Source organism: Aythya ferina, assembly GCF_964211825.1.
Source record: "Aythya ferina genome assembly, chromosome: 34".
NCBI lineage: Eukaryota > Metazoa > Chordata > Aves > Anseriformes > Anatidae > Aythya > Aythya ferina.
In genome coordinates, this window is record NC_140331.1 from 1,002,022 (window position 1) to 1,028,180 (window position 26,159).

Consider the following 26,159-nt stretch of genomic DNA (forward strand, 5'->3'; position numbering starts at 1 on the left):
CACTTCAGGAAGGAGGATGGAAAGAAACACCTTCCCATGAAACACACAAGACCTAAATACAACAACCAGCTTTAATTGGTAAGACTCAAGGCATGGGGTTGTGCACAGAGGAGAGGAGTAGTCAAGTACTTCCAGTTCACTGCTTCTGTCTCTTCGGGACACTGAGGCAGACAGTGAGGAATCAGGCAGGGCCCAACGGAATGGATTGCCTTGGCAAAACAGAGTAAAACCTTTAAGGATTCTTCTTCTAACTCTTCTTGTTAGTCCATCCTGAATCCTTCTTCCAGATCTGCAAATGAGGGAAGTAACAGCATCAAAAATTGCTTCTCTTTATTCTTGGACCTCTAAGGGAAATCAGTTTGGGGTTCAAACAAGAGAGGAGGGTGAGCAGTGATCCTGTTCAAGCTCTGTCCAGAACACCCTCCCCAGAAAGGAAGGTAAAGTAACACTCAAAATGAAGGATTTTTTTTTTTTCTTTTGGCAAAGAAAATGAAGTCCTGGGATCATAAGAATTAGTGTGGTGCAATAAAAATTAAATATTTACCTCTTTTCTTCTTGAGGCGGTGGGAGAAGAAAAAGATGAGGCCATTGATGGTAAAGAACGAGCCACCAACAAGGATCTCTCGAACCCAGCCGATTATCTGGCCTGGGAAGGAACCAGTGGTGACTTTGCCATGAAGACTCTTACAACAAGCAAGCCCACCTATAGCTACTCAGATCTTGGAGGGATGGAGGATAAAAGAAAGAAGGTCTAGAAGGAGGTTCTAGAAAGCCATCAGAAAAGCCATGTAAGGTGATGAGACTCTTTTCACGGAGATTTTTTTCCCCAGTATTTCTTGTATTTATTGTTGATGAGAGCATGGGTAGACGTGGCAATAAGCTCATTTAGTGATGGACACAGAGACAGGAGATGACACTGACGAATGAATTCATAGGCAAGCACATGCAGAATAAATTAACTAGTGATAGGTCAGTAGTTATTAGAGGTTTTAGTGAGGAAGGGATGGAAAACTCACGTTTCACGTAGACATTGACCCAGGGGCTGCTCTCGGAGCGAACGGCACGTCCAGACTTAAATACAAAATAGGCACAACTGTAAGACCCGGAGACCTCCCTTCCTGTGATGTTCAGGTTGTAGCTGTAGTTTTGCAGTTTCACAACTGGGATGGAGATTGCAAGTCCAAAGTCTCCATAGTACTGGAATTCTCTGATGTAGAATGAAGAAAAGGGGACGGTGCAGAGGAGCTTGACATTGTTCCCGTATCTGTAGACTGGCTGCTGAGGATCCAGGGACAAAACCGGGGCCACTGGAGCATCTGGGGGGGAAGAGCAAACAAAACCTGCTACCTATTGACATAAGGATTTGTGCACAAAACCCATTATTTTTTCCAATGTCATGCTTCATATTTGACAAAGGGAGTAGACAAGTTAATTCTCCAGAATATTACTGGGACAAATACAGAACCTTTTACTAACAATCAGCTCTTGTGTGAGTCATTCATCGCTCTTTTTTCTACATGTCTTGAACTACGAGAAGAGAAACACAGACCCACAGACCTCAGAGATAAGAATTCTGAGCAACTCAGTTTCTTTGTATTCACCAAAGTGCAGAAAATAAGTACTCACACGACCAAAGAGGAAGGCACATGATGCACCCCAAACCCTAAGGAAAGGCTTGGGGAGGCTCAGTGCTGTGAGACCCCTTGGAGGTGACAGAGCTGTTAGGCTACCCTATTCCTGACTGCTCAGAGAAACCCAGGAGCACAAAAGGAGCTTGTGAGAAGGCAGAGACTCGAAGCAACATCATCTAGAGGCAACACAAGACCCACGTACCCTGAACGTTAATTGAAAGAGGAAGGCTCCTATTGGAAAGAATTTTTCGCCCAGCATCCTTCACCCAGTACATGCACGTGTACTCCATGGCAGATGCTTTTGCAGCTGTGAGCTGGAACCAGGCAATTGTGTGAGAGTAGGAAGCAAGTTCGTAGACTTGGTCTCCACTTCGATTGAAGAACCGAAATCCATCTACGTTCATCGTCGGAGCCATGCATATGAAAGCAACACGTTCCCCTTCGTAGTAGACATCATAACTGGGGTCTGTGGAGAGCACAGGGACTGGCAGGGGGTCTGGGAAAGAAAGGTAAGGATTTAGAGGACGGGAGGGAATTTTCAAAGTGGAAAAGGAAAGTGAGACATCCCTTTCCTCTCTGTTTCACAAAATGCAATCCAATTCCACCCCACTGCCAAAGAGTCGGTTTAGTTGGAGTACATCTCACAACAGGTAAAATTGTTCTTACCAGCAGAGGATACAGCAAGTGGGAGCATCTGGAGGAAAGCTGTAAGAGACGGTTATTGAAGGCTTTGAGATGATAGGACAAGTCAGAGGAGACTGCAAAAAAAGGAAGAAAATAAGCCACTTACACAGCAGCTGTGCGAGAAAGTATTGCATCATCGTGACCAAAACCGTCTTGGAGAAAAAAAGAATGGTGCCCAGCCAGCTTATATTTTGGGCCCTATGAAGTCCTGCCCCTTTGGGGAATCAGCTGAGAAGGCAGCCACTCCCCAGCACTACATATTCATGGTTCCGTGGTGTGGAAAGTCTGGATGGATCACGGAGCAAACCAAGTGCACTATGCCACAGTCCCTTTGCAGACACTGGAGAGGGCACGGCAACTGCAGGTCATGATCCTGATCCTCCATTTCTTGTGTTTTGTGAAAATTTCCCTTGGGAAATCCCAATCCCAATCCCATCCGGAGATGGGTTCTGGGCTTGGCTATCTGTTCTCCTAGCTACTCCACCTGCCTAGTGCAAGGTTTTCTCCCTCTCCATAGGGCGACCACCAGAAATTTAACATCCTAATGAGCAACCATTCCTTCTCCACCATCCATCTGTCCATTTACCCACCCACCGTCAGCTTTGTGTTCACCTGCCTCTACACACCATCACTCAGACAAATTTAGCCATCTGTATTGCTCTGTTTCTTCTACACACTCTGCTACTTGGTTCCATGTTTCTCAATGCAGACTCGTATCCCCAGGTACGTGCAGATGTTGAATTTGTGAGGGCCACTAGCCCCAAATGCCTAAACTATAACCTCAAATGGCCTAAAATATTACCACTTTAGGCAATGAACAAGATGTCCCATCTTCAGGTGTCATCATATGTCTGCCCAGGACCAACCCAGGGACAAATTTTTTATCACAAAGACTAACGAGGCTAAACACCTTCACCCAGTGCCCAGCCTCTTAAGCAACCTCTGCACTGATGGCACTTGTTCCTTCAAAACCAGGCCTTAGCAACCTTTTTGGATGTTTGAGTTCCTAATCCTTAATTGTGCTAGGGGATTCATTCAAAATCAAGCTGAAAAAAAGCAAATCAATTGCCCAAATTGATTTCAGCCTGCCCAGGTCTGTTGAAGAGCAACACAGCTGCCATAGTCACCCGCTGGACTCCAGTAAGTCCTAGAGGCAAAAATGCCATCAAATCTGGAGGATTATTTTTAAATACAGGTTGAAAGGCCTTGGTTTGGGAATCGAGAGATGATTTTTGGTTGCTGGTTTAATAGAAAAAAAAAAAAAAAATATGTATCAACTGCAACGAATCTGAAGAAAATTCATGTGCTGCTGAGGCTTCCTTTGGAAAAAAAATCTACAAAAATCAACTTATCTTTTAGCTACATACAACATATGTTGGATGAGATTATTACTTCTGTTAAAGTGATTTGATGATTGCCAAGCGATTGACTGATATCAGCACTAGGAAGCAGTATCTTGAATTTACAGAAATGGGGTTGCTGGAGTGTTTAAGGGTTTGAGAAGGCAAGTTCTCATGGGTCCTAAGAGAGGAGAAAGGAGGAGAGGAGCTGGGCTGCAGGCTAGGATGAGCTGAAGGATAACTGAATCGAATAAAAGCTTACAGAGATCAATATCTGGGGTTTCTGGCCAACTGCAAGGATTAGAGAAGAGTCTGAGGAGCAGTGGTGGGCTGACCTGGCTGGCAGCTAAGCCCCACACGATGCTTGCCGTGAGAAAAGAGACTAGAAAGAGCAGAAAGGACAAAAGTTATGGGTCAAGATTAAAAATGTTCAATAAGCAAAGGAAAGAGGAAGAAGGAATTTTAAAAATAAACACAAGTGGTGCAAAGGAGATTTCCCACCACCTCCCACTTATCCTTCACCCTGGGGTTGCCCCCTGCTGCCACCCCCTTGCCACATCACCCCAACGCAGACCCCCAAACTTTGCATGCTTGGACCCTTAAGATGGGGGCTGGACCCTAAAAGGAGGTTTTGGGTCCTAAAACTGAGGGTTGGAGCCCTTAAAAATGCAGCTGTGGATGCTCAACGGGAAGCTCTGAAATCCCAAACCAAAGCTCTGATCCCCAGAAATGGGGGTATGGACCCCACCATGATGCTTTTGGGCCCTGAAATGAGGTTTAAGGTCTGCCAACGAGCCTTTGCTCCCTCAGAAGTCTCACTACACCCAAAAATGAGGCCGTATCTGCTTGAAGGAGGGCTTGGGGCTTACCGCGGAGATTCAGCCCCAAAAACTGAGGCTCTGGGACCTAAACAGAAGGGTTTGGGCCCTAAACAGGAGATATTAGACTCTAAAACTCAGGGTGGAAGCCCTTAGAAGGATGTTTTGGACCCTAAAATGAGGTAGCCAAAGCAGCAGTGTGCCATCAGCACTGCCCCGGGCACAAATCTGGAATGACACCACAAGGGCCACTGTGATGAAAATTATCCCTCCCAGGGTGAAATAAATAACAAACTGCATGGCACAAGTCCCATTCCTGCCCCTTTGGCATCTGCAGCCACCTGCCCCAAGTCAGCCGGATGCAAATCCTTGTTTAGAAGCACTGCCTTGTCATGTCCCGATTAAAATAGCTCTTTGGGGAAATTGAAAAGAAAAATTAAAGCAATCTGGGAGCAAAATAAATAGAGCAAACTTGCCAGCACTATGGTTTTTGGTTTGGTTTGGTGCCTTTTTTTTGCTAATGTGAAAAAAGCAAGCGACCTCCGGACCTCAACCACCAGCAGCCTCCAAACTGAACACGAGAGCCCTGCTGAGAGCTGCAGGGATCGCCCAGCTGCCAGCATCTGCACCTCTCCCCAGCCAACTTCCCTCTCCCGGTGGAGAGAGGGCAGCATGTCCCACGGCCTCTGGCCTCTCTCTTTCTGCTTTCTGGCATAACAGCCTGAACGTGGGCACCTGGAGAGTGATCCAAGTGCCTTGGGTCAGCAGGGTCCTGAGCCCAGCCCTGTACAAACGCCGTGAAGGCTGTGGTCATCTGGGCTGGGTTTTGACGTGACCAGTGATTTCTGCTGAAAGCTGCCTCCGCCTGCAGAGCATCTGGATGTGACAGCCTCCATAAGAGGGAGAGCATGTGTGGAGGTGCACATCCCTTCGTTTAACCTCCACATATAATGCTGCAGAAAGAAGTCTGAATGGAGGCAGGACAGAGACTTTTAAATTCCTAAAGTGCAGTTTTGTCTGAGACATATCATTCTTATATAGACTTTAAATTTGTTTCCCCCTCTAGTCTGGATTGAAATAGCCCTGATCTGACCCTAAGCCAAAAACCACACTGAAAATAGGAAGCAGAACAACTAAGAGCTCACTTCCTAAGTCACCACACCAGAAAAAAATCGGCAACACTGACATTTCACAGCCAGATCCGTTGTCCCCAGGATCTCATGAAGTAATATGCCCACCAGGATCCTTTTCCTCTCTCATCACAGGGATCCACAGAGCAGCCACCACTTGTCGGTCCCAGTGGGATCACCCCTGGCCTCCCACCGACCAACCTCAGCCCTCCTGGGTCAGGCACAGGGGGTGTACACAGGGTCCCCGACGTGATAGAGATGCCGTGCTGGGATGGAGGAGAGCAGGGCTTCCACACCAGCCTCACCTCCCTGCAACGGTCCTGATCCCAGCATGGCTTGGGCTGATGGCAGAGACACAGCCCCAATGGTCCTGATACCAGCAAGACCGCATCGTGAACAAATGAGACCATAAGCATCTTTTGCAGGACATTCTTTATAATTTCCACCATCTCGTTCCTCATGGTCCAAAGACTGATGGATTTCTGCAAAACAAGAGAGACTCCTCTGAGTCAGCACTGCCACTTTTTGGGGCTCTTTGCCCACACGCAGACCCCGGGGATGGCTCCAGGCCACAACACTGAGGGCAGGGCCGCCATTTCCCTCCCTCTCTTTACCCCATCACCAGAGCTCGGCCAGCAGCAGGGTTTTGCTCCTGGGCTCTGCCAGGCCCACCCAAAAAGCCCTTCCCTTCCCAACACGCCTCCAAAGCTTCAAACAAACCCTCTCCCCTCCGGCCACGAGCAGCCTCCTGCTTTGTTAGGCCTTCCCCACGCTGACAGGAGACATGGCCTGCTGTGTCTGCGTGTCAGCAGAAGGGGGGACAACGCTGCAAAAGGGGGGACTTGTGTCTAAGGGCTGCAGGGAACGCAGCCACTCCATCGAGCAGCACCAAGGCGGCTCCCAACAGCCCCCACTGCCCCCCAAACTCTGCCTTCCTACAAGGAGACAGCACCCAGCAAGGACTCAAATGTGAATCTACAGCGTCTCCCTGCCACTGCCTCAAAGGAGGTTGGAGCAGGGTAGGGATCGGTCTCTTCTCCCACACAACAGGCAGCAGGCCAAGGAAATGGCCTCAAGTTGCACCAGGGGAGGTTAAGGTTGGATATTAGGAAATATTTCTTCATTGAAAGCCTTGTAAGGCATTGGAACACATGCCCGGCGATGTTGTTGAGTCACCATCCCTTAACGTATTCAAAAAATGTGGAGAGCTGGTACTTCCAGACATCGTTTACTGGGAGACTTGGCACTGCTAGGTTCATGGTTGGACTTGATCATCTCAGAGCTCTTTTCAAACCTAAAAGATCCTATGGTTCTTTGAGTTCCATACCTGTCCTGCTACCTGCAGAGGAACGATCAGGAACGATTTCCTCAGGGCATGGAAGCCCTGATCAGTGTGGCCAGGGCCTCTCCGTCCTGGAGATCCCTGGTCTGCCCTTTGGTGGATGGGGCCGCAGTGACATGGGCGCCTCATGTATGGTTGGCAGCGGCTGGGGGCTCTTCTTGCTGTGTGCTGACAGCACTTTCTTCTGAGGTTCTTTCATCAGAGACCAGAAAGACTCGGGCCTCGATTTTAGCAGCTGAGCTGCCTCACCTCTCGGTGGCTGTGGTCTGAAGACGCTGTAGGTGGGTTTCTCCGGGAGGCTGGCCTCTGAGCTCGCTGGTGACAGCACGCTTATGACAGGGACTGTCAGCGTGGTGGCCTCTCGAGGGTGGGAGCGCCTTCCTGCAGCTGCCTTCAGCATTTCGGCTTCACAGAGGTATTTCTCTGCTCCTTCCCCTCTGAACCTCCAGCCCCTGGCTCGGCCCAGGTCTCCTGCTTGGCCTCTGCCCTTCTGAGGAAGCAGATCCGGGATCTCTGGTAGCTTGCTGAAAGGAAAATCCAGGTCAGCTCTGCCTGAGTGAGTGACAGCTTTGTGGCTGCAGCCTGTGCCCCCTTGGCAGCTCCCATGGCTGGGGGGCTCCTGGCAGCCCCATCCCACCCCTCCGGTCCCCCCATCCTCACCTGAAAAAGGCCTTCCTCTGCTTTAGTATCTCCTTTTCCCACTGCTGAGGGTTCATTTGCATTGCCATCTGTTGTGAGCAGCTGAGGGACAAAAATCCCACTGGAATTGTGAAGGAAAGGCATCGTCAGAAGAGCATCACCACAAAAGAGATTTTCCCCACAGACCACAAAAGCTGGCAGCCCGTGCTGTGGAAAGGAGCCAGAAGCTGCTTTACCTTTCTTGCCCTGCCTGAGAGGTGGCAAAGCCCCTTCTTTCTCCTGCTGGTCACCATGACGGGCCCTGAGGTGGTCTCTGCGTGGTGGTGGTTTGGGCACGGTCTCCATTTCAAACCTGGCACAAGGAGAAGAGATTGATGTGACCTGTGGCACCACCAGCCCTTGCCACTCTCCATGCTCACCCACTCACGGAGACATTTTCACGTTGCTGTAGAGGCCCCATCTCCAAGGACTGTCCTGGGACGTGGGGTCACCCAGCAAAGAAGCCCAGGCCTCGATGGGAAGCAGACATTGCCTGAATTCCTCCGTCTGTCCCATCAGATCCACCTCACAGCAATGACCGCAGCACAGGGACACCAACAGCAGTTGCTGCCCTGTGTCCCCATGGCTGGGCACCCACAGGTGCAAGGAGAAAACACTACTGAACCAGAGCAGCGGCCACAAACATACTTACTCAGGAAAGATGATGGCACGGCCCGAGAAGGTCAGGGAGGCCACGGGGTCCACCCGAGACACCATCATGTCCATTAGCTGGGGAACCTACAGGGGAGGAGCAAGGAGATGGCAAATGTCCTCTGCCTGGCCTCCACTCGGTCCTGGAGGAGCCCAGGGCAGTGGGAGCCAGCAGGACCACAGCTCTTGGCCACCCCAAGAGGCTGGCCAAGAGCTCCAACCCAAGAGGTCTTGCTGGGCCAAGGGCAAGCATTGCTGCTGCTCCCTTGTGAGGCTGCCCAGTTCGTGGGGAAAATAAAACATTACCTTGTGAAGGTTCTCCTTCCCAGCCAACATCTCCAGAAATTCATAATAGAATTTCATTTGCACCTTTGTGCCTTCGATGAGGAGCACCCCTACATCCCTCAGGACGAGGGCGATGTTCTCCCCCTTCCCCAGGCTGCGAGAGATGAGGGACGTGGTGCCTCGGATGCAGCTCTCCACCTTCTTCCAGGACACGGAGGCAGCTGCAGCCACCTCAGGGAATTTGAGGGGCTCCAGCTCCTTATGGCCTGGAAAACCAAACAACAGGGATGGAGTCAGTCACCAGCAGCCCTTCCCCGCATGTTCCCCAGGTGCTGCTCATGGCAGTCGTCACCCAAAAAGGCTTCGGTTTGGGACCTGCTCTGTGCAGGGGATGCTTTGCTTCTGAGAAGCACCTGAGATCCAGGGAGGGGATCATCCATGCAGCAAGGGATTCCTGCACCCTCTTACCTGGCAGGTATTCCTTGTTGTCCATGAGGTTGTGAGAAACTATAAGGTTCCTGGCCAGGTAAAACACTGGCATCGGGAAAATTATTGTCTCATTCCGGACCTTGACACATTTGGTAACAACATCAAAGGAGCCAAGGGCAGGAATACGGACACCCTGCAAGTGGAAAAGAACAGAAGGGCCGAAGGTTAAGGATCAGCTGGAATAAGAGCCGGAGATGGTCCCATCCGGGGACCGTGCTTTGGGTCCTGCTCTGCCTTTCCCACTGTTGGGAGCCAGGCTTAGGGGACCCAGGGGCTTGCAGCAACTGGGGTCAGCCCTGAGATACCACACCGCCTACCACGAGCAACACCACACTTGTGCGATACCTATTGGTCTCTTGGTGAGGCCTTTTGGGGTGAGTTTTCTACTTTTGAGGAGGGGAAAAAGGGCGACGTGGGTGCCAACCCACCTGGCGCAGCTGGAGGTGGTCCTGGATGTAGACAGACACTGCATCCCAGACAGATTTTTGATCTGGAAGGCAAAGAAAATCAGGTCACGCTCTGTGCCTGGTGGCTGCCAGCCTTCCGGCACCCCCAGCCCCGCATTTTGGTGGCAGAGGAAAAGAGCCGCCACATCTCCAGCCCCAAACGGAGACCCCCCAGAGATGACCGCAGAGCCGGGTCCCCCCCGATGGAAAGCCCCAAATGCAGATCAGCCGCGCCGCTGCTGTGCCGAGGTTGCCCGTACCTCTGGCAGTGATCTTGGGCATCAAGGATCCATGCTTCATCCCATCCCAGAAATCTATCTTGGTCCGCCTCGTGTAGGCGGGTTTCACATCGTCAGCAAAGGTCACACGCCGGCTCATGCCTGCGCTCGTCCTCCGGACAATCCAGAGTGCAGGACCCCGGCGCCCACCTCCCCTTTTGTACCCCAGCCAGGCCGTGTCACGAGGCCACTGTGACATAGCCACTGCTGCCGTGACTACCAACAACATCACCACCAGCAAAAAAAAATGAGCGTCTGCACTAAGTAATGGCAGAGCATGCCCAAAAATCAGGTTTTGGACACTTCAGCAGAGGATGCTGACCCTAGAAATTAGCTGTCAGTCCACAAAATTGAAGCTTTTGACACAAAGAATGGGGTTTTGGAGGTTGCGAAAGAGAAGCTGGCCCCTCTAATATGCTCTGAAGCAGCAGGAGAGGCTTTGGAATCGAAAAAGGCAGCTTTGGCCATTATATGGCTGCTTTCCACTCTCAAAATGAGGCTTTTGGCTTTAGACATCCGTGTTGAGACTCTAGATACTACAAATCAGGCTTTGGCACTGCAGTGTGGGGTTTAAACACTTAAAGGAGGGCTTGGGCCATAGAAAGGAGGGTTTCAGCCCAAACCATTTGGGCACTCAGAAGCAGTGCGTGGTTGCTGCAAGGAGAGCTCCGACTCCCCAGTGGGACTCTGGGCCCTAAAATGAAGCTCTGCACTCCAAAGACCAGGCCAGAGGGGCTCCAAAAGGTTCCCCAATTCTGCTGCCTCCCACCTCGGCTCCCCCATTTCTGCAGGCCCCTGGCATGGCCGCCAGGACATGGCCTGAGGAAGGGAATGGAGGAAGAAGCAGCCCAGGGTGGGCTGTTTCAGGGAGGTCCCAGCTGAGTGGCGGCTAGCAAATGTGACGCCCATCTACAAGAAGGGGCAGAAGGAGGGTCCGGGGAGCTGCAGGCCTGTCAGTCTGCTCTTGGTGCCGGGGGAGCTCATGGAGCAGATTATGAAACTGCCCGTTCCCTAAATAAAGGCGTTGACCTTTCAATACTGGTGTTTTAACCCAAAATGAGACTCCAGGTATTTTGAATTAGGCTTTGGGAGTTCAACAGGAGGGGTTAACCTCAATGCTGGGGAAGCTCATGGAGCAAATTGTCCTGAGTGCCACCACATGGCACTTAGAGAACAACCAGGAGATCAGGCCCAGTCAGCAAGGGTTTATCAAAGGTCCTGATGGACAAACCTCATCTCCTTCCACAGCAAGGTGACACGCTCAGTGGATGAGGGAAAGGCTGTGGATGCAATCTGCCCAACTTTAGAAGGGCTTTTGACCCCCATTTCCCACAGCATTCTCCTGGAGAAACTGGTAGCTCGAGGCCTGGATGGGTGTACACTTTGTTGGGTTAAAAACTGGACCCAAAGAGTCGTGGTGAATGGGGTTAAATCCAGCTGGAGGCCGGTCACTGGTGCTGTCCCCCAGGGCCCAGTATTTTGGGGCCAGCTTCTGGCCCCTTTAAGTACTCTGTGAAGCAGCAGGAGAGGCTTTGGACCCCCAAAAAGGGCAGGCTTGGCTGCCTTCCACTTTCAAAATGAGATTCTGAGCTTTCAATGTTGGTGTTTGAACCCAAGAATGAGACTGGGGATACTGGGAATTAGGCTGTGGAACTTCAAGGTGGGGGGTTTAAACACTTAAAGGAGGGCTTGGGCCATAAAAGGGGGTTTCAGCATAAACGGGGAAAGTGCTTATTACTGTCTGTGTTCCCCATGCGCTGCTCGTTGCAGCCATCACCCGAATTGCCCCTGCTTTGGGCTGGCTCCATGGGCTTGGCTTCTGAGCACGGAGGCGGTACCCCGTGTGCCCCAGCCGTGCAGCCAGCATGGTTTGGTTTACCGCCTTACCTGGCAGGCAGCTTTTGATTAGCCACGAGATCCTTCGTGTCTGCTCGATCAGTTGCCAGGTCACAGGCCCCTTTTGGGAGCACACCTAGACATCCAAACCCCTTCTGGGGACAGCTGGGGTCCAGGGTCCCTTTTTGGTGTCATCTAGGTCCTCGGTGAAACACCAGCCATGGCAAAATCATCGCGTTGTCCCCAGCTTGGATCTGGTTTTGGATTATGTCAAAGGAGCCAGAGTGGGGATTCGGATGCCCTGCAAGTGGAAGAGAATCACAGAATCACAGAATTTTCTAGGTTGGAAGAGACCTCAAGGTCATTGAGTCCAACCTCTGACCTAACGCTAACAGTCCCCACTAAACCATTTCCCTAAGCTCTACATCTAAACGTCTTTTAAAGACCTCCAGGGATGGTGACTCCACCACTTCCCTGGGCAGCCTGTTCCAGTGCCTCACAACCCTTTCAGTGAAGAAGTTCTTCCTAACATCTAACCTAAAACTCCCCTGGCGCAACTTAAGCCCATTCCCCCTCGTCCTGTCACCAGGCACGTGGGAGAACAGGCCAACCCCCACCTTGCTACAGCCTCCCTTGAGGTACCTATAAAGAGCGATAAGGTCGCCCCTGAGCCTCCTCTTCTCCAGGCTGAACAAGCCCAGCTCCCTCAGCCGCTCCTTGTAGGACTTGTTCTCCAGGCCCCTCACCAGCTTCGTCGCCCTTCTCTGCACCCGCTCAAGCACCTCGATGTCCTTCTTGTAGCGAGGGGCCCAAAACTGAACACAGTACTTGAGGCGCGGCCTCACCAGAGCTGAGTACAGGGGGACGATCACCTCCCTAGCCCTGCTGGTCACACTGTTCCTGATACAAGCCAGGATGCCGTTGGCCTTCTTGGCCACCTGAGCACACTGCTGGCTCATATTCAGCCGACTATCCACCATCACTCCCAGGTCCTTCTCTGCCTGGCAGCTCTCCAACCATTCCTCTCCCAGCCTGTAGATCTGCTTGGGGTTATTGCGCCCCAGGTGCAGGACCCGGCACTTGGCCTTGTTGAACTTCATGCAGTTGACCTCAGCCCATCGGTGCAGCCTATCCAGATCCTCCTGCAGAGCTTTCCTACCCTCAAGCAGATCAACACACGCACCTAGCTTGGTGTCATCTGCAAACTTACTGAGGGTGCACTCGATGCCCTCGTCCAGATCATCGATGAAGATATTAAAGAGGACCGGCCCCAGCACCGAGCCCTGGGGGACGCCACTAGTGACTGGCCTCCAACTGGACTTGGCTCCATTCACCACGACTCTTTGGGCCCGGCTATCCAGCCAGTTTCTAACCCAACGAAGCGTGCGCCAGTCCAAGCCAAGAGCAGCCAGTTTCTTGAGGAGAATGCTGTGGGAGACGGTGTCAAAAGCCTTGCTGAAATCAAGGTAAACCACATCCACAGCCTTTCCCTCATCCACCCAGCGCATCACTCTGTCATAGAAGGAGATCAGGTTCGTCAGGCATGACCTGCCTTTCATAAAGCCATGCTGACTGGGCCTGATCGCCTGCTTCCCCTGCAAGTGCTGCATGATGGCCAAAGGGTGAGGACAGGGTGGAGGAAGAGCTGCAGGTGGCTCCATCCCAGTCCTTTCCCTCCCCTTGCCCTTCCGAAAACGCTCTGTGGGGACTGGCCTCACTTGGGGAAGCCAAGCAGAGAAGTTGGACGCGGCACCGACCCACCTTGCATTGCAGGAGCTGCTGCAGCACGTAGCTGGCCACTGCATTCCAGATATCTGTTTTTTGTTTTTTGTTTTTTGTTTTTTATGTGGCCCTTAAAAAGGTCCCTTTTGGGGGTTATCCACGTCCCTCTTGGCGACAGCCGAGTCCCTCATCCAAGGAAAGGAGCAGCTGGAGGTCTGGGTGCCTTCTGGGACACCCGCGTCCCTCTAAGGGTCTGAAGAGAAGGGTTTAGGCCTGAAAGAGAAGGGTTTGGGCCCTAAAGAAGGGCTTGGGGCCTAAGGAGCAGAAGGGTTTAAGCTCTAAAGAGAAGGGTTGTGCCATGAAGGGAGGGGTTTGGGACCGGAAGGGAGGGGTTTGGGCCCTAAAGTGAAGGATTTGGGGCCTAAAAAGAAGGGTTTGGGCCTGGAAGGGAGGGGTTTGGGCCCTGAAGAGAAGGGCTTGGGGCCTAAATAGAGCAGTCTGGGCCCTAAAGAGAGGGGTTTGGGCCTGAAAGAGAAGGCTTTGGGGCTTAAAACAAGAATGTTTTGGACCCGAAAGAGAAGGGTTTGGGCCCGACACAGAGGGTTTGGGACCTAAGGAGAAAAGAAGGGTTTGGGCCGTAAAGAGAGGGTGTGGGCCTGAAAGAGAAGGGTTTGAGCCCAAAAGAGAAGAAGGGCTTGGGCCCAAAAGAGAAAGGTTTGGCCCCTAAAGAGAAGGTTTTGTGCCCTGACTAGAAGAAGGCTTTGGACCCTAAGGAGAAGAAGGGTTTGAGGCCTAAAGAGAGGCTTTGGGCCCTAAGGAGAAGCTTTTGGGCCATAAAGACGTCTTGGGCCCTAAAAAGATGGACTTTCACCCTAAAGAGAAGGGTTAGAGCTCTCAATACAGGGGTTTGGGCCGTAAAGAGAAGGTCCTGAACCTAAAGAGAAGGGCTGGGCCCTAAAGAGATGGGTTTGGGCCCTGAAGAGACAGGTTTTGGCCTTAGAGAGAAGGGTTTGAGCCCTCAAAAAGGGTTTTGTACCCTGAAGAATTTGGGGTTTTTTTGCCCTGAAGAGAAGGGTTTGGGCCCTGAAGGGAAGAAGGCTGTAGGCCTAAATAGGAAGCACGAGGCTCTATAACTGATGGTGGAAGCCCTCTAAAGGAAGTTTTGAAACCCAAAATGAGGTATAGGATACTGGAAATAACACTGATCTAAAAAATTAGTCTTTGGGCCATAACAAGCTGGATCTGGATCCTAACTTGAGGTTTTGGGTAGTAAAACAGATGCTTTGATCTTAAAACCCGTGCACTGGGCTCTTGAAAGCAGTTTGGGGTTTGGACCCTTAAAGGATGCTTTGGGATCTTTCCATGGGGATGTGGACACCTGGAGAGTGACCCGAGTGCCGTGGGTTGGGAACCAGCTCCTGCTGGATGCCCCAGAGCTCCATCCTGCCCGAGCGTGCTTCAGCCGCACAGCAGATACCTGCAGCTGTGCCCTGAATCTTTCTCATCTCGCCTCCAACAGCCTTTGATCCTTGCTCAGACACAGAAACTGCTACCAAAACCAGCAATGAGGTTTTCTCCTCTCCCTTCGTGTCCATTTGTGACATGTCTGTGCCGTGTAGTGCTGGAAATAAACTTGGACACACACCCCAATAGTTTTTGGGTTTTACTTCTTGAGGTAAAGCTTCCAAAGTTCCAGTATCTCAGCTTGTGAGAGGGGTCTCTCCTCTCCCAGGCTCCTTGCTCTGGACGGTTCAGGTTCCAGCGTCTTGGATGTACCGTCCAGGGTGGGCAGCAGCAGGGAGGTGTTATAGCGGGGCCTCTGGGGCAGGCTCTCCTCGGAGCTCGATGGTGATGATATTGTGATTGTGGGGACTTTCTTCACAGTTGGAGCTCTCAAAGGGAGAGACAGCTTCTTGGAGGTTGTCGTTGTTGGAATTTTTGGCAGTCCACCGCCACGGAGGACTTTCTCCACTCCTTGCTCTTCTGTGACCCCCTGAGATGTCGATGGCCCCGCTTGGTCCATCCCTGGTGTTCCGCTTCCAGCTGTGAGCTTGCCCTGGTCTTGGCTGGCCAAAGGCTGGTTTTTGGCAGGAGGCAGCCCCGGGATTGCTGGCAGCTGGCTGAAAACACATCAAAAAAGTCTGGCTGAGCACACGATGGCACTGGGGCCGCATCCTGCACCCTCAAGACGTGACCCTGATTGCACACCACCGGCCCCATCCACCCCTCCGGGGTGCCTTCAGCACTGCGAGGCGGCCCCAGCCTGGAGTGCTTGGGGCTGGGCGAGGGGCTCCCTGCTGGGAAGAAAAGAACCGCGTACAGCTCTGGCTGTGAGCCTCCGGCCTCACCTGATCCCAGACTTCTTGTTCTCTTGCGCCTTTGATTTCTTCAGCCGTGGAATCTCATATTTCGGGATACACGAGCGCACGGTGAAAGGCATGTCGAGCAATCCCGCTGAGGCTGGAAAGGACGGACATGGTCAGAAATGGGGTGCTGCTGCTGCCGACATCGGTCCCAGGGCGGTGCACGGGGTCTTGGACCCCCATCCTCCTGCACAGGCACCTTGGCCACTTCCCATCCCAGGGCTCGGTTCTGGGGAAGCCACCGAGATGTGGGGACAAAAGGCTGTGCCCAGCTGGCGGGCAGAGTTTTGGGGCAGGCTGGAGCCTTGGGAGCACCCTCACCAGGGCATGAGCCCACTGGATCCCCGAACTGGGCTGCCCATGCCACAGGAAGGAGCCGGCTGCTGCTTTACCTTTCTTGCCCTGGCTGAGAGGTGGCAAGACCCCGTCTTTCTTCTTCTCGTCACCGGGGAGTTTTCCTGAGGCCTTGCTGGATTTCCTGGACGATGATTTGGGCACAAACTCCACTGCAAACCTGCATGCAAGAAGAGGACCCTGGTGTGACATTCGGCACCTGCAGCCCTTTCTGCTCTCTGTCGTTGCCAGCTCATGGGCACGTTTTCACACTCCATGAAGGCTGGTTTTGGCCAAATGGTACCAACAAGGAGCTGAGCAGCTGCATCGAGCAGACAACTCGGCAAATATACTTACTCAGGGAAGATGACAATGCGGCCAGAGGATGTTAGGGAGGCCACGACTGCCACCCGGGACACCACGGTGTCCATCAGCTGCGGGACCTGCAGGGGGGAGCACAGAGGTTTGAGAACATCCCTGGTGGTGGGGATCCCAAGATCCCAGAGCGGGCAGGACCATCACTTTGGCCTGGCCCAAGCCATTGGGACACCGCTTTTGGATTGCCTGGAGCAAAATAAAACCCCTCACCTTCAAAACTGCGTTCTGAAGGTCCTCCTTTCCACACACCATCTCCAGTAGGTCATAGTAGAATTTCATTTCCACCTTGGTGCCTTCGATGAGGAGCACGCCCAGGTCCCTCAGGACAAGGGCGACGTTCTCCCCCTCCCGCAGGCACTGGGAGATGAGGTCCATGGTGCCTCGGATGCAGCTCTCAGCTTTCTGCCAGGACACACAGGCGTCCGCCGCCACCTCGGCACGTCTCAGGGGCTCCAGCTTCTTGTGGGCTGGAAAAGCACACGGGAGGGATGGCGTTAGTCACCCAGCGGCCCTTCACGCATCTCCCCCACGTGCTGCTCGTTGCAGCCATCACCCGAATTGCCCCAGCTTTGGGCTGGCTCCTTGGCTTGGCTTTTGAGCATGCAGGTGATGCCTCATGTGCCCCGGCCGTGCAGCCAGCCAGGTTTCATCCACCGCCTTACCTGGGAGGCTGTCTTTGCTGTCCACAAGGTGGTGCGTGTTTATGAGGTTCATGGCCAGGTGAAACACCGGCCACTGCAAAGTCATATCCTTGTCCCCAGCTTGGATCTGTTTTTGGATTATGTCGAAGGAGCCCAGAGTGGGGATTCGGACGCCCTGCGAATGGAAGAGAAGGGCCAAAGGGTGAGGACAGGCCGGAGGAAGAGCTGGAGGTGGCCCCATCCCTGTCCTTTCCCTCCCCTTGTCCTTCTGAAAACGCTCTGCTGGAGTCAAGGCAGAAGCAGCCTAAGGGGACCAGGGGCCTCCAATGACTGGGATCGGCCCTGAGACATGACACCACCTACCACAAGGGATACCGCGCTTGCGTGGTGCCTGTCAGCCCCTCGGTGGGGACTTTTGGGATGAATTTCCTGCTTTCCGGGGAGGGGAAGGGTCACTACAGTCCTCTTCCGTGGCCCCGGGCTGTGGCGTGGGGACTCCACACTTCTCCAAGCAGAGAAGTTGGACGCGGCGCCGACCCACCTTGCCTTGCAGGAGCTGCTGCAGCACGTAGTTTGCCACCGTATTCCAGACATCTGTTTGTTCTGGAAAGCAAAGGAAAACCTGGTCACGCTGGGTCTGGTGGTCCCACAGCTCCTGCAGCACCCCAGAGCCGGGGTTCTGTGGCAGATGAAAAGCCCCAGAGGAGACACCCCGGAATGGCTCCGGCACTGGGTCTCGCCCAAGGAGAGCCCCAAATGTGGTTGCCAACACTACTCCTGTGGTGCTGGGGGTGCCCGTACCTTTGGCGGTGATGTTGGGCATCAGGCACCTGCGCTGCATGCCGTCCCACAGTTCTACCCGGGTCGACTTCATGCAGGAGGGTTTCCTCTCCTTGGCAGAGGTTGCATTCAGGCTCATCTCTGCACTCGTCCTCTGAACAATCCAGAGTGCAGGAGCCCGTGCCCACGTCCCCTTTTATACTGTAGGCATGCCGTGTCATGCCATTGTGACACGGCCACCGCTCTATTGTGACACGGCCACCGCTCTATTGTGACACGGCCACCGCTCTATTGTGACACAGTCACCGCATTGCTGTGACACGGCCACCGCTCTGCTGACCAGGGAGACATGGATTGTGAGGCACCAGCATCTCCCAGTCCATACCAGGCGTTCTGTAATTGTGGTTCAAGATGTTTCAAGGCCTCTGGATCTTTCTCAGATAACCTCTGACGACCTTAAAGATGTGTCCTGTTAATACAAAATGGTGCGATTGTGGGTGGAGAAGCGCACCGGGCTTTGTCCTTCTGTGGATCTCCGCATGCATCCTTTAAGCTGGTCAAGGAGTAATTATCATACCTATGGGCACAGTAACACGGCCATACCTCGCTGTTTTGGGCCACCTCACTTGACGTGGGGTTGCTGTATGATGGGGAGGACTGGTTTTGGGATGAGCATGAATACTGCAGCCAACTCAGCGGTCTGGTCCCGTGCATACAGAGCTACTTCTATCACAGTGAAACCACTGAGGTCTGGGGGACTGGAACTCACCACATGTCTGCTAGGAAATACCTAGCCTTTACTTGGGCTTTTGACCCCATTTCCCACAGCATTCTCCTGGAGAAACTGGCAGCTCGAGGCCTGGACGGGTGTACGCTTTGTTGGGTTAAAAACTGGGCCCAAAGAGTCGTGGTGAATGGGGTTAAATCCAGCTGGAGGCCAGTCACTGGTGCTGGCCCCCAGGCATCAGTAGTGGAACCACCAGCAGTGGTTTTTGCTCCTGGGCTCTGCCAGGCCCACCCAAAAAGCCCTTCCCTTCCCAACACGCCTCCAAAGCTTCAAACAAACCCTCTCCCCTCCGGCCACGAGCAGCCTCCTGCTTTGTTAGGCCTTCCCCACGCTGACAGGAGACGTGGCCTGCTGTGTCTGCGTGTCAGCAGAAGGGGGGACAACACTGCAAAAGGGGCGACTTGTGTTTAAGGGCTGCAGGGAACGCAGCCACTCCATCGAGCAGCACCAAGGCGGCTCCCAACAGCCCCCACTGCCCCCCAAACTCTGCCTTCCTACAAGGAGACAGCACCCAGCAAGGACTCAAATGTGAATCTACAGCGTCTCCCTGCCACTGCCTCAAAGGAGGTTGGAGCAGGGTAGGGATCATTCCAAGGATTCTGTGGTTCAAAACATTGCTTTGGCCTGAAAAATAATCTTTTTGGGCCAAAAGTAGGCTTTTTGACCCCCCAAAGGGAAGCTTTAGACCATTTAAAGAAACTTTGGGTGGCCAATATGAGGTCTCAGGTCCTAAGAATGAGACTTCGGGCCATACAGATGAGGCTTTTGACTCTAAAAATTAAACTTTGGATAATAAAATGATTGGGCTCAAAAAAATGGTGTTTTGGACATGAAAAGTTGAGGCTTTGAACATGCACATGAGGTTTTTGTTCACATATATGAGCCTTTGTGTGGTAAAAATGAAAGTTCTGAAAGACAAAACAGGCTTTGGATCCTGACGTTGGACTTGACCCTGAAAATGAGTTTTTAGTCAGTAAAATGAGGCTTTGTACTGACCAATTGATGGTTTTAACCTTAACATTGAGGCTTTGGACTGACCAAATGAGCATCTGGGCCCTAAAAATGTGACTTTGAGTCATGAAAATGAGACTCTGGACCCTAAAAATGAGGTTTTAGTTACAAACAGATGACACCCCGGTGCCTAAAATGAAGATTTAGATGACAAAAATGAGACTTTAGACTCTAAAATGAGGGTGTGAGCTTAACACTGACCTGGGATTCTCAGTGGAGGCTCTGGACACCGAAAATGAGGCTTTGAATCCCGAAACCGGAGCTTTGGACCCTCCAAAAGGGGCTGTGGGGTCAAGGAATGAGGCTTTGCGTCCTAAACATGAGGCTTTGGACTGAGCAAATGAGGATTTGAGCCGTAGCCTCGAGGCTTTGGAAACTGAAAATGAAGCTCTGGACTCTAAAAGCGAAAGTTCACATGCTGGTGGAGTTTGTGGTCTTGAGGGTTACGGTGCTGGTGAAGAGTAAAGCCTGGACTCTGAATTTTAGGAGAGCAAAATTCCAGATGTTTAAAGGATTAGTGGAGGAGATGATCCCCTGGGAAATGGTGTGTAGGCGTAAAGGAAATGAATGGAGCTGGCAACTTTTTAAGGACAATTCAAATCACAGAACATCCTGAGTTGGAAGGGACCCACATGGAACAAAGAATCATAGAATGGCTCGGGTTGGAAGGGACCTTAAAGATCATCCAGTTCCAACCCCCCTGCCATGGGCAGGGATGCCACCCACTAGATCAGGATGCCCAGGGCCTCATCCAGCCTGGCCTTGAACACCTCCGGGGATGGGGCATCCAAAACCTCTCTGGGCAACCTGTTCCAGTGCCTCACCACCCTCTGAATGAAGAATTTCCTCTTAATTTCTAATCTAAATCTCCCCTTTTAGTTTAAAACCATTACCTCTTGCCCTCTCATTGTCTGCCCAAGCAAAAATTTGCTTCCCATCTTTTTTATGACCCCCCTTTAAGTACTGAAAAGCTGTGAAGCTCACCGGTCTGTAGTTCCCCAGGTCCTACCGTTTCTGAAAATAAGAGTGATGTTTCCCTTTTTCCAGTCACCAGGGACTCACCTGGCTGCCAGGACTTGTCAAATGTGATGGAGATGGGCTTGGCAACTCCACCAGCCAGTTCCTTCAGGACCCTGGGATGCATGTCATCAGGTCCCATGGATTTGTATGGTCCTGAACCCAACCTTCACTTACAGTCGGAGGGATTTGGGTCCCCCACTGCCTGCCAAAGAGGTTCTGGGACTTGAGAGATGGAGGAAGAGTGACAGCCAGTAGAGACTAGGCAAGAAAATAATAAAATAAGTATTTCAGCCGTCCCTACAAGTCCGGTGGCAGTCCTGTACACTTCCTGGGCCACGTCTCTACGAGCAAATTAGAGAAGACAGGACAAATGAGAGCGATGGGCAATCACCTGTATGAAGTCTAGATGTCAGGAAGAGGTTCTCCACCTCTTGGTCGTGCACTGGGACAGGCTCCCCAGGGCAGCGGTCAATGCATCGAGCCTGCCGGGGTTCAAGCAGCCTTCAGACAACGCCTTTGGACGCGTGGTCTGATTTTTTGGGTGGTCCTTTGGGGACACAGGAGTTGGATTTGGTGGTTCTATCCTCGGCGGCCTCGCTGAGACGATCGGCTTCGGGGCAGGTGCATTGTGCACCCCAGGCCCCCAGTTTTGGAAGTTCCTGTCTTCCACCCCTGTCTGTGGAAGTTCCCATAAATTCTGAAGGCAGAAGTGTGTTTCACGGGTCCCAAAGGCTCATTTTTGGGATCAGAGCTTTGGTTTTGGGTTTCAAAGCTTTCAGCTGAGCACCCAAAGCTGCATTTTAAGGGCCCAGACCCTCAATTTTTTAGAACCCAAAGCCTCCTTTTAGGGTCCAGCCCCCATCTGAAGGGGCCAAGCCAAGCCATGAGTGCCTCTGGCTGTGTTGTCTGAAAAAAATTTCAAGTTTGTTATGGATGCAATGAGCCAATGCAGACACTAGGTATGGATATTGTTTTATGTCAGAACTGCACAAGCCTGGGTACCACCGGGTGGTTTCCCACCGCGCTGGCACACCTGAAGATTTTCCACGCCACCCTTTGCACAGTCTCTTATTTACATATTAGCACAATCCTCTAGCTCCTAATTCGTTTTATAATTAGCATACCGTTGACACAACAAAATCATTCCCCGCATCCTCAGAGGAGAAGGGTTCTCTGTCGGGCCGGGGTCTCTCAGTCTAGGGGTGTGATTTTTAGGATTAGAATGAGGATAGCTCACAGGAGCTCATATTATTACATCTTATCATTGCTTTTCAGCCAATTGTTTCCAACAAGTTGATTTTTAACAAACTCGAGGCCATGCGTGTCTGACTTTTCCTTACAAAATGGTCTTCTTGATTAAATAGTTTCTTAGGTATTCGTCCTTCTGGTATCCTCAAGGCCTGGCCATCTCTGTGCTTGCCTTGAAAGCGTATTTTCCCCTTAACAGAAGTCTTCCTCGACCTCTGGAACATGTGAGTGGGGACAGTGGGGTGACAGGGGGTGACAGGGACAGGGAGTGACCTCGCTGTTGTCCCCCCCTCCAGGCTCCCCAACAACATGCACTCGCTGTCCCCCCCCCAACAATCCCCTGGCCATGGTAACTGGGGAGTCCTGGTGTCCCCAAGGGACCCAGGGCTCTAGGCACTCCTTCCCCAAGGGACCCATGGGTCCCCAAAGGACCGCAGCACCTGAATGACCCCAATGGGGTCCTGGATTTCCAGGGGTCACCAAAAAGCACCCTGGTGTCCCCAAAGGAAACCTGACTGTCTGGCTGTGCTCCCAAAAGTGTCCCCAAGGGACCTTGGGCTCTGGGTGACACCTGAAAAGGATCTGTGTGTCCCGAGAGGGACGCGGGTGTCCCAGAAGGCACCCAGACCTCCAGCTGCTCCTTTCCTTGGATGAGGGACTTGGCTATCGCCAAGAGGGACATGGACGACCTCCAAAAGGGACCCTGGACCCCAGCTGTCCCCAGAAGGGGCTTGTATATCCCCAAAAGGGACCTGGATGACCTGGACACGATCCAGATCCAGCTTGTTATGGCCTAAAGACTAATTTTTTAGATCAGTGTTATTTCCAGTCTCCTATACCTCATTTTGGGGTCCAAAACATCCTTGTAAGGGCTTCCACCATCACTTTTAGAGCCTCATGCCTCCTATTTAGGCCTACAGCCTTCTTCCCTTCAGGGCCCAAACCCTTCTCTTCAGGGCAAAAAAAAACAAATTCTTCAGGGCACAAAACCCTTTTTGAGGGCTCAAACCCTTCTCTCTAAGGCCAAAATCCATCTCTTCAGGGCCCAAACCCCTCTCTTCAGGTCCCACACCCTCTCTTTAGGGCCCAGCCCTTCTCCTTCGGTTCAAGACCTTTTCTTTATGGCCCAAACCCCTGTATTGAGAGCTCTAACCCTTCCCTTTAGGGTGAAAGCCCATCTCCTTAGGGCCCAAGACCTCTTTATGGCCCAAAAGCTTCTCCTTAGGGCCCAAAGCCTTCTTCTAGTCAGGGCACAAAACCTTCTCTTTAGGGACCAAACCTTTCTATTTAGGGCCCAAGCCCTTCTCTTTAGGACACAAACCCCTCTCTTTAGACCCCAACCCTTCCTTTTTGGCCTCAAACTGATCTTCCATTTATGACCCAAACCGTTCTCTTTCGGGCCCAAGCCCTTCTTCTCTTTTGGGCTCAAACCCTTCTCTTTCAGGCCCACACCCTCTCTTTACGGCCCTGATTAAGGAGGTATTGGGGAGGCATTGGGGAGGCAAGGACAATCCCCAGACATGGACTGTATATCTCGAAACAAGACACTGGAACTCATGATAAGGAAGCGGCAGACGGACAGAGAAACGAATGTAAGGACTATAAATCTCGAAACTGGACATTGGAATTCATTATAAAGATACAACAAACGGGAGAATTAGCAACAACCAGCTCTTGCAATTAAGAAACATGCCAATTCAGCAGATTCCTGACCAAAGGTGAAAAGTACACTGTGAGGAAGACTCGGGGTCTTCCTCCCAAAGACCCCGCCCACGTCCCAAAGACCCCTGCCCACAATTCTTGGGAGGCTCTACGCAGGCGCAAGGTGCCAAAAGGCTAATTAGCATGAGAAGCGAGGGAAGGCGGGGATAGGTAATGAATATGTATAGGCACTTGTAGAATATTGATAGATTGATTGTATAAATTCAAGACTGCTTTCCGCTTTGGGTATGCACGATAGGTGGAGAGATCCCCCGTGCATCCAGCGCTGCAATAAAGAATATACCACTTAAAGGAATTTCGGCTTCGATCTTTGAATCAGCCCAAACCCTTCTTTTCTCCTTAGGTCCCAAACCCTCTGTGTCGGGCCCAAACCCTTCTCTTTCGGGTCCAAAACATTCTTGTTTTAAGCCCCAAAGCCTTCTCTTTCAGGCCCAAACCCCTCTCTTTAGGGCCCAGACTGCTCTATTTAGGCCCCAAGCCCTTCTCTTCAGGGCCCAAACCCCTCCCTTCCAGGCCCAAACCCTTCTTTTTAGGCCCCAAATCCTTCACTTTAGGGCCCAAACCCCTCCCTTCCGGTCCCAAACCCCTCCCTTCATGGCACAACCCTTCTCTTTAGAGCTTAAACCCTTCTGCTCCTTAGGCCCCAAGCCCTTCTTTAGGGCCCAAACCCTTCTCTTTCAGGCCTAAACCCTTCTCTTCAGACCCTTAGAGGGACGCGGGTGTCCCAGAAGGCACCCAGACCTCCAGCTGCTCCTTTCCTTGGATGAGGGACTCGGCTGTCGCCAAGAGGGACGTGGATAACCCCCAAAAGGGACCTTTTTAAGGGCCACATAATAAAAAAAAAAAAAAAAAAAAAAAAAAAAAAAAAACATCTGGAATGCAGTGGCCAGCTACGTGCTGCAGCAGCTCCTGCAATGCAAGGTGGGTCAGCTTTGCATCCAACTTCTCTGCTTGGCTTCCCCAAGTGAGGCCAGTCCCCACGGAGCATTTTTTGGAAGGGCAAGGGGAGGGAAAGGACTGGGATGGGGCCACTTGCAGCTCTTCCTCCGGCCTGTCCTCACCCTTTGGCCCTTCTCTTCTCTTGCCACTCACAGGGCATCCGAATCCCAACTCTGGGCTCCTTAATCCAAAACCAGATCCAAGCTGGGGACAAGGCAATGATTTTGCAGTGGTCGGTGTTTCACCTGGCCACGAACCTCATAAACACGCAGCACCTCGTGGACAGCAAAGACAGCGTGCCAGGTTAAGCACAAAGACAACCTCCAAGAAGCTGTCTCTCCCTTTGAGAGCTCCAACTGTGAAGAAAGTCCCCACAATCATAATATCATCACCATCGAGCTCCGAGAAGAGCCTGCCCCAGGGGCCTCGCTATAACACCTCCCTGCTGCTGCCCACCCTGGACGGTACATCCAAGACGCTGGAACCCAAACCGTCCAGAGCAAGGCACCCGGGAGAGGAGAGACCCCCCACACAAGCTGAGATCTTGGAACTATGGAAGTGTCACCTCAAAAAATAAAACCTGAAAACAGCTGGGTTGTGTGTCCCTGGTGGGAACTGTCTCCTCGTAGGCAGGCAGAGATTGGGGGGCAGTGGGGGCTGTTGGGGGACCCCATGGTTCTGGTGGGCACTGGGATCACTCTCCAGGTACCCAAATCCAAGATCTTATGCCAGGAAGCAGAAAGAGAGAGGCCAGAGGCCGTGGGACATGCTGCCCTCTCTCCACCGGGAGAGGGAAGTTGGCTGGGGAGAGGTGCAGATGCTGGCAGCTGGGCGATCCCTGCAGCTCTCAGCAGGGCTCTCGTGTTCAGTTTGGAGGCTGCTGGTGGTTGAGGTCCGGAGGTCGCTTGCTTTTTTCACATTAGCAAAAAAAAGGCACCAAACCAAACCAAAAACCATAGTGCTGGCAAGTTTGCTCTACTTATTTTGCTCCCAGGTTGCATTATTGTTTCTTTTCATTTTCCCCAAAGAGCTGTTTTAATCGGGACATGACAAGGCAGTGCTTCTAAACAAGGATTTGCATCCGGCTGACTTGGGGCAGGCGGCTGCAGATGCCGAAGGGGCAGGAATGGGACTTGTGCCGTGCAGTTTGTTAGTTATTTCACCCTGGGAGGGATAATTAATTAGGGTTAATTTTTGTCACAGCGGCCCTTGTGGTGCCATTCCAGATTGGTGCCCGGAGCAGTGCCGATGGCACACTGCTGCTTTGGCTGTTCTGAGCAGTGGTCCCATCGCACTCACCTAAAGCACCATTTTTAATGCCCCAAGCCCCTTTTGAGGGCCCAAAGCCTTCGTTTTGGAAACCAAAGCCACATTTGAGTGTCTGCATCCCCGTGGTAAGAGCACAAAGCTTCTGTTAAGGGTCCGAACCCCAAACTGCTTTTGAGAGCCCAATGCACTGGTTTTAAGATCAAAGCTTCTGTTTTACTATCCAAAACATCAAATTAGGATCCAGATCCTGCTTTTTATGGTCCAAATGACTTATTTTTTAGATCAGGGATATTTCCAGTATCCTATACCTCATTTTGGGGTCCAAAATTTCCTTCAGA

General features: G+C 52.1%; 2 protein-coding genes and 1 long non-coding RNA gene across 4 annotated transcripts; 1 reads left to right on the forward strand and 2 right to left on the reverse strand.

Annotated features, from left to right (window-relative positions):
• Positions 1 to 53: 53 nt before the first annotated feature.
• On the reverse strand, positions 54 to 13,981 carry LOC311425820 (uncharacterized protein). 2 transcript variants are annotated; one of them, XM_084501843.1, is made up of 14 exons: positions 13,370 to 13,981; positions 11,660 to 11,909; positions 9,477 to 9,538; positions 9,028 to 9,181; positions 8,581 to 8,825; positions 8,276 to 8,361; positions 7,821 to 7,936; positions 7,606 to 7,705; positions 7,195 to 7,469; positions 2,298 to 2,389; positions 1,834 to 2,127; positions 1,017 to 1,316; positions 545 to 646; positions 54 to 289 (listed from the first exon to the last, which is right to left on the reverse strand). In XM_084501843.1, exons 4-11 carry the CDS (start codon positions 9,098 to 9,100, stop codon positions 2,032 to 2,034), a joined length of 1,083 nt encoding a protein of 360 aa, XP_084357969.1. In that variant the 5' UTR covers positions 9,101 to 9,181; positions 9,477 to 9,538; positions 11,660 to 11,909; positions 13,370 to 13,981; the 3' UTR covers positions 54 to 289; positions 545 to 646; positions 1,017 to 1,316; positions 1,834 to 2,031. The 2 variants fall into 2 exon arrangements, with proteins under 2 accessions (XP_084357969.1, XP_084357968.1); XM_084501842.1 differs by lacking the exons at positions 54 to 289; positions 545 to 646; positions 1,017 to 1,316; positions 1,834 to 2,127 and adding exons at positions 3,918 to 4,037; positions 5,909 to 6,085 and having other exon boundaries at positions 2,361 to 2,389; positions 6,931 to 7,469.
• Positions 13,982 to 14,518: 537 nt separating this feature from the next.
• LOC311425819 (uncharacterized protein) lies at positions 14,519 to 17,942 on the reverse strand. The gene is made up of 8 exons (XM_084501841.1): positions 17,847 to 17,942; positions 17,587 to 17,648; positions 17,067 to 17,220; positions 16,615 to 16,871; positions 16,384 to 16,469; positions 16,086 to 16,207; positions 15,679 to 15,790; positions 14,519 to 15,450 (listed from the first exon to the last, which is right to left on the reverse strand). The coding sequence occupies exons 1-8, from the start codon at positions 17,917 to 17,919 to the stop codon at positions 14,994 to 14,996; spliced, it is 1,323 nt and encodes a 440-aa protein (XP_084357967.1). The 5' UTR covers positions 17,920 to 17,942; the 3' UTR covers positions 14,519 to 14,993.
• A 6,050-nt stretch (positions 17,943 to 23,992) lies between these two features.
• On the forward strand, positions 23,993 to 25,534 carry LOC311425825. Its single transcript, XR_014686432.1, has 2 exons — positions 23,993 to 24,534; positions 24,708 to 25,534. It is a non-coding gene; the product is annotated as an uncharacterized lncRNA (long non-coding RNA).
• Positions 25,535 to 26,159: the final 625 nt, after the last annotated feature.